General features: G+C 37.9%; 1 protein-coding gene across 1 annotated transcript in view; it reads left to right on the top strand.

Annotated features, from left to right (window-relative positions):
* FGF10 (fibroblast growth factor 10) overlaps nucleotides 1-11,727 on the top strand; it is a 61,044-nt gene extending 49,317 nt beyond the window's left edge. The window contains 3 exon segments of the mRNA XM_005151966.3: nucleotides 4,721-4,824; nucleotides 11,375-11,441; nucleotides 11,444-11,727. Of these exon segments, the coding sequence (XP_005152023.2) occupies nucleotides 4,721-4,824; nucleotides 11,375-11,441; nucleotides 11,444-11,571 (299 nt within the window). The 3' untranslated portion in view covers nucleotides 11,572-11,727.
* Nucleotides 11,728-12,696: the final 969 nt, after the last annotated feature.

Genomic DNA, 12,696 nt, shown 5'->3' with positions numbered 1-12,696 from the left:
CCTCGTGGCCCTCCTCTGGACTTGCTGCAACAGCTCCATGTCATTGTTACGTTGAAGACACCAGAACTGTATAAAGTACTCCAAGTGGGGTCTCATAAGAACAGGGTAGAGTAGGATTACCTCCTTTGACCTGCAGATCGGATTCTGAAACACTTTCTAATGTAGACATTGAAGAGCTTACCTGGCAGGTCATAGAATTGAACTTCTTGAAGGTGTCTGAGAACAATCATCTGTTGAGCATTGTTCTCCCAACTAAGGCCAGGGAAGTACCCACAGTGGTCTGTGATCCTTTCAGACATACGTCTATGACAACACATAGGCTCTTACCGCAAAGCCTGTAGCACTTGAAGAATATGAAATTTTAAGAGAGTTAATCTTGACAGCCCATGGAAATCATATTCTTTATTGCAGTAGTATAGAAGTCTAATCACAGCCAATGACTCTACTGCATAAACCTTGACCAAAATGCAAAATTTGTTGTGCCTTCAAAGAAGCCAGTTTCATTAGATGGTGAAAACACTAGTTTTAAACTTCATACTGCTGTCTCAATTTCTTTTTTTATACATTCCTGCTGAACTTAATAATGACTTAAGAATAATCAAATACATATTTTCACCCCTTACATCAAAGGCATTTGATTTCAATCCAGTCTGTTTCAAGGTTCTGAAAAGTTTTATGACTTCTTGTAGATCCGTGTCAGATGAGTTTGTGTTCTCATGCTGACCTTTGAAATTTTTGTCTACATCACTGGCACCTAGGAAGTTATTCCTTTTGTCTTCAATAGATTTGTATCAAACTCATAAGAGAGTCTCCTGAGAAAATCTGTAAATAATACTGAATAATTTTCAATCTAGACAAAAGCTACTTTTGTTCTTATAACAAATCACGTAATTCCGGTGGGGTATCCGGGACATACAGAGAGTAGCAGGGTAGATAAGTACCATTTTAGCATTATCAGATCCCTGTTGCTAAAGGGTAATAGATCAAGAGTATTAAACTAAGTTAAAAGAAAAATACCCAATAAAATTTTCCTTTCTCCCTGCCAAATACTGCAGAGGTTAGAATATGCAAAATTGTCACTGAAAATTATACACTTTTCAACTTCCAGATACACAAAACACACTTAGAATAAATCCAGGAACACTGGTGATGAAATCAAACTGATAATAGTTCTGAAGAATTCAGCTACATTTGGCTCCAGTTAAATAGGGTAACTAGGTATAATTAAGCTAGTTACTGAAGACAAAATGTAAATGTAGTAACATTACTCCTGATTACCTCCTTTCAGCTGCTCCACTAAGGATATAACAGAATGTAAGATTGCAAGCAAACTTCACCACAAAAAAATTACTATATTTTATTATATGAATACTTCTGTTGTGTTAGCTTAGGTATTGTACTGAAGAGGACATATTGTTTCCATCATTCAAGTGAAAGACACTTAAATGGGTTTATTCACTGCAAGTTTCTTATTTAAAAACTTCTTCAGCTTCAGGTGTAACAGTGAACTGAAATGGTCTAATGTGGTGTTATTTTCATGGATAATATGACAAAATATAACTTCATTTCGAAATATAACATCCATTTCAACATAAAGATTAATAATGGCCCATTTTATGTCAGTATCTTTTAGGTTTTGTAGGGGTTTTTTTGGTTACTGCCCTTGTTAGAAATGGATGGACCCAGCCTAGTATTACTGGTGCCACAGTTCAGGATACAGCAATAAATTAACTAAGTTCTTCCCATCACTTTTTGGATGAAAAAATATATATTACAAAAAAAAAAAACAACCCCAGCAAAACACATGGTAGTGTTTGCACCACATTCTTACTATCTGATAGCTTGTTATCCACATAACTTTAGGCACCCCACTTAACTTTTTTTCATTTTGAGCACAAATACTTTAGGTCATATCTCGCGTGGGAGAAATATCAAAGTTCACTGTTCTGTATTAATATTCTCACAGAAAATCAGGAAGCAAGTTTGAGTTTTCTTTACTGTGAAAATGAGAAAACATGAGAATGTGAATTTAAGACTAATATGAACATGATAGACCATGGCTAGTATGAACTCTCTGATCTGCTTATATCAATGGCATGACACTGGTATATATGAGCTGACTATCAAGACCTGTTTTAGGAGCCTTCACATCTTCTCTTGAGATGAGAGAGCATTATTCTTTTCGGCTTTTGTATGGAAAATTATATATGGCTCCTTTGCAAAAGTAGACCATTTAGCCTTCAAAGTAGGTCATGGATCTTAACTGACTCTTCCTTCACATTTTCTGAGTCTTCTTATATTATGGAGTTCCCCTAAATTGTAGCTCCTCTTATTTCCACCTAAGCATCTTGTGCTAATTCTCAAGCTAACATTACATATAACTAATGGAAGTCATACTTAGAGTTTTCATTTAGACAACCAGCCATATCTTTTCTGCTTGGCAGTAATTAAGCACCTCAAGCTACCAAAGAGGCCTTTGCTGCCATTGAGTTGGATACCACTGAGGATGGAATAAGCTGATTTTGGGAACTGTTTTTACTCCCTCATAAGTAGCAGACTTGCAACTCTGTATGTAACTGTGCATTCACTTTGCTTGTTCAAATCTGAGTTTCAAGACTGAGAGGCCATTAGTGCAGAATTGCTCTCACACAGCTGTAAGAAGCTCAGTGGATATTCAGATATTTCAAAGTAAAGGTAAAGTTTTCTTAGTTTATATATGCAACTCTATCCTTAGCAATGCTGATTTTTCTTTTTTTATGCTGCAAATAAGAATCATAAAAATCTTGCAGCAGCAGACTATCAATTGGGGTTTTTTAATTGCACATGATTGATGTGTCTGTCAACATTTATATTTGCATTTTTATATCAATACTTAAACAAAAGAATCCTCCACTTCCATCTCATTACAGAGTTGAGCAAGATAATTTTTCTCCCCATTATTTCTTGTTTAATATGTTGCATTTTCTGAAGGGCTTTTATAGGTCCTGGACCTACTGTTTATCTAGCAGTTCCCCCTGAAGTCTTTCTTATGTGTAAGGACTAGAGACTTTGTAGATGTTGCCAGCCTAATGTTTCTCAAGTAAAAACAAAGCTTCTGGTAATTGTGTTAGAATTTATATATCCAGGAAAAGCCGCCACTCCTTCTTGACAATAAAAGGAGGTCTTTCATGTTAAATTCACTAGTTTGATGTTCTCTCTCTTCTTCATACACATAAACTGTGTCATCAGTTTACTTCCCAATTAAAATAAGCTATTGCCTTCTCATGCTTGACTCACAGCTGCTGTCCAGCTAACATGACAGCTGCTACTTGCAGTCAGAGAAGTAAAGCCCTCACTCCTGAGTTAAATGCCCATACAGAATGGCTTTTGCATTGTATATAAAGCAGCCATTTAAAAAAATATTATGTTGAAAGTACTTCTTCCTCAAGTCTTCTCCACACTTAAGCCCACATGGTTCCATGTTCTGAACAGACTGCATTCAGTTTTCAGGGACAGAAAAAACAGCATTTCCAGAAAAAGCCCTGAATTCCAAGTTACACTGTTGGGTTCACTGGATCTGTGGTTACCAAAAGGAATTTTTAAGTAAATGAAAAAACATACGGATTTTCCAGTGCTACCCTGCTCAGACAAAAACCATAGACTATACTGAGGAAGAAATTATTGCAGATTTTTTTTTTCTTTTTTTAAGCAGGCAGCAATTCATCAATGTTTTTCCACCTGATCTATTTGTCACATTATTTGTTGGCTGCTTCTACTTGGTCTAGGATGTTCTTTACAGTTTCTAAACACTTTTGCCCTTCCTGTAATTTCCCCATTGGTGGGCCCTTAGTGACTACTGATTTAGATGGATTATTGTTCTGACTATTACTATTTTAATATCAGGAGAATTGTTGGAGCCAGGCATGCTACCTGGATAAACCACTTAGAAGTTATGTGGTTGGAGACATACTTATTCTGTATTAAGATTCAATGCTAAAACAGCATAGCCATCCAGTTACTCTAGCAATATTTGAAAAGAGATCTCTTAAAGTCAATGTGCAAGTTGTAGTAACTTCTACTACTTCCAAATCAGTATGCTCTTGGGCAGAAAAGCATAGAGATAAAATGTCCTGTCTCCCATTACTGGCCCCTTGAGCCATCCAGTATACCAGAAAGAGTTTGTTTTAAAGAAAAAAAAAATTAATCATATTTATTACAAACAGAGCAAAATGTTTCTGATATCTGAAAGACAAAGATAGTGTGGCCGTTAGGGTTAGTCTTACTATATCCCAGAATGTCAACACACTTGCCAAAAGTGAATTTATCAGCTCAGTTCAGCCAAAAGATTTAGTTTATCTAAATGTCCTACAAGAAATAAATAGTTTACCACTGGTTTTGAAGACTGGGGGAAATCTAACATTTCTATTGACATATGCTGTAAATTTAATTTAATGCTGTGGTTCAGATGTCTCTTAGATAAATTTTATTAAGATCTATGCTAAGAAGAATTAAGCTGTTTCAGTATTCATGGGGTTTAAAAATGCAGGGTTAGCAAAGGAAACATTAATTGAAGCAATGTTTCTGTATATTCTTGCAATGGCTTAGAGAAGAATTCTGCAAAAGTTTGTTGGTCAGTTGGTTCCGAATGTTAGAATTTTAATATTCTTCAGGTTTATTGACTTTTCTACAGTAAGAAAATCCTCTAATAAAGTGATTAAATAGCTCAATTTTTATCTTTTAGGCATATTGGAGATAACATCTGTAGAAATTGGAGTTGTGGCAGTTAAGTCTATTAAGAGCAACTATTATTTAGCCATGAACAAGAAAGGAAAAGTCTACGGCTCTGTAAGTATTTTTTAACCTTCCAAATGGACTTCAGTTATCCACATAGTTCTCTTTTTTACTTATTGAAAACCTTACTTCTCTGTGTATTATGATGAATGAGAGCTGAAATAAGCTGTTTCATCCTCTGGTAAACCAGCAGCCTCACTCTCCACAATCTCCCTTTTGTTTGCTAAGCTTGTATCACACCAAAGCAGCAGCTGGGAATTATTGTGCTTATTGCTTCAGTCAGTTTTCTTATTAAGTAGTGGTCAAGGGAGAGGATCCTACAAAACGTAATATTTAAAGCTGGTTTTCTCTGGTTTTCTGCAGTGCAGTCACATTTACCAGTAATTTGTGATGTGTGGATAAAGTGTACCTGAAATCTTGGAAACTTCAGCTGTTGAAGCAGACACATCCAATATGAAATTACAACTTTGAAGATTTTTAGAGTAGTCAGTTTCAAATTGAATGTATTAATTAACACACAGGATGATGGGCAGTACAGACAGGCATGAACTTATATATGAGTAGATAAGGTTTGACTGAGCAGAATTTGGGTATAATCTGAAAATTTTCCAATACAATAATGTATAAATCTCACTACTAAACTCAAGTGTACCCTCACACATCCATGTGATTACACAAATACCAGATTGTTTGGGTATTACATTTGGTTTGGTTTGTAATTTTGCCTGTATTTAGGCCAGTTTTGCCAGTTCCAGTGAGTATGAGCCCACATAAATGTAAACTTATTCAAGTCATATGCAAAGGTTATGAGCCAGTCTTTAGATTGCTCACTATTCAAATACCCATATGCTTTAAAAAGAGCAGGTCACAGATAGGTACTGGAGCTGGCTTTATCCTCAGGCAGTTTACCTAAGCCTCTTACCTCTGCTGAAAAGAATGAAGTAATGACAGTCTCTACTGTGACTCCAGGGGCTTAAAGTCATTTGGTCTTCTGTTTTAAGGAAACATTTCTATGGGTTGGGTGTCATTCATACCAACTATGTAAACTGTCCTTAATCTGCACTGTACCTAGTCACTCCTTTCTAAACTCCTGGACAGTGTCGAAAAATCACATTCAGGAGAGACCAGAACAAAAAAATTTTTCTTAAACTCCTATAAATGTGTATTTTAATTTCTAGTATTACACTAATCAGAAATACAGGATGATAAGTTCTCAGTTCCGCACCACTGGGAGGTATAAAATATACTGATTTCCTGACAAAGTGACCTATTGTAACTTAAGTTACACTAATTGATCATGGAATCATAGAATAGTTAGGATTGGAAAGGACCTCAAGATCATCTAGTTCCAACCCCCCCGGCCATGGGCAGGGACACCTCACACTAAACCGTATCACCCAAGGCTTCATCCAACTTGGTCTTGAACACTGCCAGGGATGGAGCATTCACTACCACCCTGGGCAACCCATTCCAGTACCTCACCACACTAACAGTAAAGAATTTCTTCCTGATATCAAGTCTAAACCTCTGCTGTTTAAGTACCCATTCCAGTACCTCACAACACTAACAGGAAAAAATTAATTCCTTATATGCAGTCTAAACCTCTGCTCTTTAAGTTTCAACCCGCTACCCCTTGTCCTATCACTACAGTCCCTAATGAATAGTCCCTCTACAGTATCCCTGTAGGCCCCCTTCAGATACTGGAAGGCTGCTATCAGATCTCCACGCAGCCTTCTCTTCTCCAGGCTGAACAGCCCCAACTTTCTCAGCCTGTCTTCATACGGGAGGTGCTCCAGTCCCCTGATCATCCTCGTGGCCCTCCTCTGGACTTGTTCTAACAGTTCCATGTCCTTTCTATGTTGAGGGCACCAGAACTGCACACAATACTCCAAGTGAGGTCTCACGAGAGCAGAGTAGAGGGGCAGGATCACCTCCTTTGACCTGCTGGTCACACTCCTTTTGATGCAGCCCAGGATACGGTTGGCTTTCTGGTCTACAAGCACACACTGAAGCTGGCTGATGTTCATTTTCTCATTGACTAACAACCCCAAGTCCTTCTCTGCAGGACTACCATGAATTTCCTTTTTGCCCAACCTGTAGCTGTGCCTGGGATTGCTCCAGCCGAGGTGTAGGACCTTGCACTTGGCATGGTTACACTTCATGAGGTTGGCATCAGCCCACCTCACAAGTGTGTCAAGATCCCTCTGGATGGCAGTCCTTCCCTCTAGTGTATCAACAGAACCACACAGCTTGATGTCATCAGCAAACTTGCTGAGGGCACACTCAATCCCATTGTCCATGTCAGTGACAAAAATATTAAACAAGACTGGTCCCAACACCAATCCCTGAGGGACACCACTCGTTACTTGTCTCCAGCTGGACATTGAACCGTTGACCACAGCTCTTTGCATATGACCATCGAGCCAGTTCTTTATCCACCACGTGGCCCACCTATCAAATTGATGACACTTCAATTAAGAGACAAGGAGGTAATGTGGGACGGTGTCAAACGCTTTGCACAAGTCCAGGTAGATGACGTCAACTGCTCCACCCCTGTCCATCACTTTTGTATCCCCGTCATAGAAGGCCAACAAATTGGTCAGGAAGGATTTTCCCCTAGTGAAGCCATGCTGGCTGTCACCAAGCACATTTCTCTTTTTCATGTGCCCTAGCATGCCTTCCAAGAGAATCTGCTCCCAGATTTTGCCAGGCACAGAGGTGAGACTGACTGGTCTGTAATTCCCCAGGTCATCCATTTTCCCCTTCTTGAAAATGGGGGCTATATTTCCCTTTTTCCAGTCATCAGGAACTTCACCTGTCTGCCATGATTTTTCAAATATGATGGCCAGTGGCTTTGCAACTTCATTTGCCAGCTCCTTCAGGACCCGCGGATGGATTTCATCAGGTCCCATGGACTTGTGTACGTTCAGGTTCTTAAGATGGTCTCGAACCAGATCCTCATGTACAGTGGGCCCAAGGTCTAAGTTTTCACAGCCCCCGTGTCTGCCTTCCAAGACTTGGGTGCTGCTGTCAGAGCCTTTGCCAGTGAAGACCGAGGCAAAGAAGCCATTCAGAACCTCAGCCTTCTCCAAGTCCTGTGTAGCCAGTTCTCGCGAAAGTTTCCAGAGGGGGCCTACATTGTCCTTAGTCTGTTTTTTAGCTGCTACGTACCTATAAAATCCCTTCCTATTATCTTTAACATCCCTTGCCAAGTTTAGCTCCAATTGGGCCTTAGCTTTCCTAACTTGGTCCGTAACTTCCTGAACAACATCCCTGTATTCATCCCAGGGCCAACTGTCCTTGCTTCCACGTTTTATAAGCCTCTTTTTTTCCTGTGAATTTTTTTTCAGCTGCTCCTTATCCATCCAAGGAGGTCTCCTGGCCCTCCTGCTGCACTTCCTTCTAGTCGGGATGCAACACTCCTGAGCTTGTAGCAGGTGTTCCTTGAATGTTAACCAAGAGTCTTAGGCCCCCTTGCCCTCTAGGGCTATATCACATGGAACCTTGCTAAGCAGGTTCCTGAAGAGGCCAAAGTCTGCTCTCTCGAAGTCCAGGGCAGTGAGCTTACTGCACATTCTTCTCACTGTCCTGAGGACCTCAAATTCGACCATCTCATGATCACTGCATCCAAGACTTCCCTGGAGAGTCACATTTCCAACCAGCCCTTCCCTGTTGGTGAGCACGAGGTCAAGCAGGGCACCTCTCCTCGTCGGCTCCTTTATTGCTTGCTGAAGGAAGTTGTCTTCCACACAATCAAGAAACCTCCTGGATTGCTTGTGTCGGGCCGTACCGTTGCCCCAAAAGATGTCAGGTTTGTTGAAGTCCCCCATGAGAACAAGGGCCTGTGAGCGTGAGGCTTTTCCTGTTTGTCTGTAGAGTTCTTCATCCACAGGTTCCTCTTGATCAGGCGGTCTGTAACATATCCCCAGAGTAATGTGTCCCATCACCAATTTCCCCTTAACCCTGACCCACAAACTTTCTGTTAACTGATCACCTGTCCCCAGACAGAGTTCCATACTCTCCAGCCTATCCCTAACATAAAGGGTAACTCCCCCTCCTCTCCTACCTGGCCTGTCTTTTCTAAAACGCCTATAACCTTCCATTCCAACACTCCAGTCAAAGGAGCCATCCCACCATGTTTCAGTGATGCCTGTTATATCATAGCCCCGTAGATGTGCCCACATCTCTAATTCCTCTTGTTTATTCCCCATGCTACAGGCATCATGGATATGCATCTGTACTTATGTGAAGATGATAGCATAAATCACCATCTTCAATTGACACATCTCAATTTATAGTGTTTGATTTAGTCATTTGTGATTGTCCTTCCCAAAGTTTGAGAAAAGATTTCCTACACATGTTTTAGCCACAGCTGGTATATGGTGAGAATCCATCCCAAACCTATATGCACACAAAAGAACTCAAATCAGCTTTCAGGTACCTAGGTGGAAACTGCTGCCATAAGATTCAGTAATTCATAGTGTATTAGAAATAGTGTTGACAGGAGAATACTAAAGTGGAAAGACTTTTTTTTAATTCCAGCTGAGATAATTTTTCAATATTCACATCATAAAATCACAACATAATGGCTTATCAAAACCTATTCCATAATACTTCAGAGATTTCAAGAATCCTTCTGTTATTATTTTTCCCATCCTCCCAAGACTTGCAGTTAGACTCATATTACTACAGTGTGGCAGCTTTCAGATGAATATGAAAACCAGAACCAATAACAATTCTAAAAACACTCTTGAGCATGTGCACAATAGACAATGGTGTAGGGTTATGCTGAAATTTGTTTGAAATGAGCAAAGCAGTACTGGGCTGACACTCAGACCCCTGCCAATAAGACTTCTTAACCACATCACAACATCATCTGTTCTCTCTTTATTATCTAAGAATAGAGATAAAAGTTTGGATTTAAGTACAGTTCTGCATCTGGGAAAACAAGTTAAGTAAGACTTTCTATGTTTATCAAATACTTTTCCATTTGACTTACTTTGGTTAGGATGGAGAGGAAAAGGAGACTCACTATTTGGTTTCTTTAACAAAATAAGCAGATGACAGAAGTTACTGCAGTTTAGAACTGATTTCTGGTCACCTGCCTCCTTAATATCTTGACACCAGAGGTTGCTGTAAATAAATATTAAATTAGCTATATGTATTTTTATGAATACAGGCAGTATCAAGGGTCATATAGAGTCTTCTCTTGATTGTGCCAGACATTGTTCAACTAACTCCTAATTCCAAAGTCAAAGAACCAAATTAAGTCTGAATATACAAAATTCTGCTAGAAAATATAAGCATTCTGTGGCCTTAGCAGCCAATAAGTGAAATATTAATCACTGACCCAAAAGTTCTTACTGTATCAAAGTACTGATCATTGGCAGTTTAAAAATTCTGATTTAAATTAATAGGAATGAAAAGTATATTTTTTAAATAGATCCTTTTTTATTAATGTTGACACTTTCTATATCATTACTAGCTGAATATCTGAGGATTTTTATCGTAATAAAAGATAAAATGTCCCTAAAAGTTTTATCTGTATCATGAAAATTGTTTTATTATTGAGATGTATTGTCTTATTCATAGCGTAAAAATTACGCATGTAGTTAATATATCACACTCTAAGATTGTGACACGCTTCTGCCTGAGCTGTGAAATGACATCTTATTTTCTGAATGCTAATTTTTGGTGATAATTAAAGTATGTTGTAATTGTTCCACTTTCAAAAGCCTTCTAAGTGGAATATAAGTAACTTGATAAAACTAGGGGGTTTTATACCCCCTACAAGCAAGTAGAAAATACTTGTTTGTTGAAACAAAGCATTCTTAGCTTCATTGTACAGACAATATTTGTAAAAGTGCATTTAACATTATAGACAAAAATGGTCTTTCTCCTACATGTTTCCACGTGCTTGTATTTGTTTATTTTTTTTTTAGCAATCTGTCAACTGGTTCTCCTTTAAAAACAAAAAACCTAATCCTAGCACCGTATAAAAAATTTGCTTTCAGGTTTATTTAGTCAATAAGATACAGGACTATACATGATTCTTCTTTAGGCTAAGCCCTTTTCCAGGTCTGCAAAGTAAACAAGCCTCACATGCGTCATAACAGCAGTGTAACAGTGACTTACTTACACACGTTCAAAAATACCAGTGTAGTGTAAAGGATCTTACTTAAAAAAGAAGGAGGCCTATGCCATGAATGTTTGTTTAACATATGGTATCAATAATCTCATTGAAGATATTTAAGAGTTGTATTTGTTATGATTAATGGTTCCAAGATTGCTACCTCATACTTTGAGTTTATGATTGAGAATATGATTTAATATTGTTGCTATATTAATTTCAGCATGAGTTAATTATATAATTTCACTGCTGTAATTATGCACCAAAAATTGATGTCTTATGTTGATTTCACCTTTTACAGTCTAACTAATGTTGCTTTAAATGCTATGTACACAAATAAACTTTTCTTTAAATACGCTGTAGAATCCTAAAATGTTCCAAAACGCTTTTAGAAACTATTTACCTTCATTATACTGCAACTCTGACAGATTGTGTTTATTCTGAATTTGTGTATTTGTTTTCTTGTTTTAACAGAAGGAATTTAACAGTGATTGCAAATTGAAGGAAAGAATAGAAGAAAATGGATATAACACATATGCGTCATTAATTGGAAGCACAACGGAAGGCAAATGTTTGTGGCCCTGAATGGAAGGGGAGCCACAAAGAGAGGACAGAAAACAAGAAGGAAAAACACTTCAGCTCACTTTCTTCCAATGGTAGTGATGTCATAGATGAAGGAACTATTCTATTGATACAGTTGAAACCAAAGGCTCTTATGTCAAGAATATTCAGTAATCTTATTGAAGAGTAAATGCAAAGAAATAGTGCAGACATCTGCTTGTTTGAAAAAAAGAGCAGGGGAAGCATTTGAAGGTTTTGTACTCATTACTGGCATATGAAATACTTTTAATCTGTTCAGTGTCATATCTTATAATCAAGATATAAGCTGGATCAATGGGGATGTAAGTTACTGCCAGTGTGAACATTTTTTTTTTTAATTTTATCTCTGCAACAGAACTTAATGAACATGAGACAATCTGTTGAATGATCTTCATGGGGAAAGTTATTTATGGAATACTAACTCATATCAAAGACCTTAGTTGCTCGTTCAAGCCTAATGATCCAATGAACAGTTAGACACACAAACATTTACTGGAAGCACTTGGGTCATATGCACAAATTATGACATTTCTGGAGGAGCCTTGTGGAAGAATGGGTAGAATTAAGGAATATAAGCAAAGTAGTATAAAACTGTTCTAACAAAATGAATAGTATGGTTTGCTTGTATGTTCTAAATTCATTTCTTTTTATTTCTCTCTTAAGTTATTTATTTAATAGGATGTTAAATATCTTTCTGATTTGAAATATTTTCCTCATTTACTTCTCTGTTATTTTCCCTTTTTCTCAGTACTTCACACAGAGGTTGACAGATTAAAATGTCAGACCCTCAGAAGTAACTCTGAGAATAGGTCATAGTCAAGGCTTTAAAGGTAGAGTTTTAATATGTATAATCCATTTTTTTTGCTAAACTGTCTTGCACTTAAGCAAAAAGACCAAACAAGCAGTGCTTGCATTTGTGGTATTGGGTGTCTTTATGTTGGAGAGGAGAACTTTTTTTAGTTATCAACACTCAAGAGCAAACTTCAAAAATACTTTGTTCAAAGGGTCTTTCTGTTATTTTAAAAGAGAAGGGGCCACATATGTACTTGGGTGTCAGTGCATCTGTGTGTGTATTCATCTGACTGATTTCAATTTAAAATTAAGATCCGACGCGTTGCAATTAGTGAAATATTCTGCAGCAAGCATTGGGCTGGAACATAGACGTTGACAGCCATGTTAAAGTCACTGAGATTACA

This window comes from Melopsittacus undulatus, chromosome Z (assembly GCF_012275295.1).
Source record: "Melopsittacus undulatus isolate bMelUnd1 chromosome Z, bMelUnd1.mat.Z, whole genome shotgun sequence".
In the NCBI taxonomy this organism is placed as follows: Eukaryota; Metazoa; Chordata; class Aves; order Psittaciformes; family Psittaculidae; genus Melopsittacus; species Melopsittacus undulatus.
The sequence above is the reverse complement of the archived record's forward strand: the minus strand, read 5'-3'. Positions and strand labels throughout refer to the sequence as shown.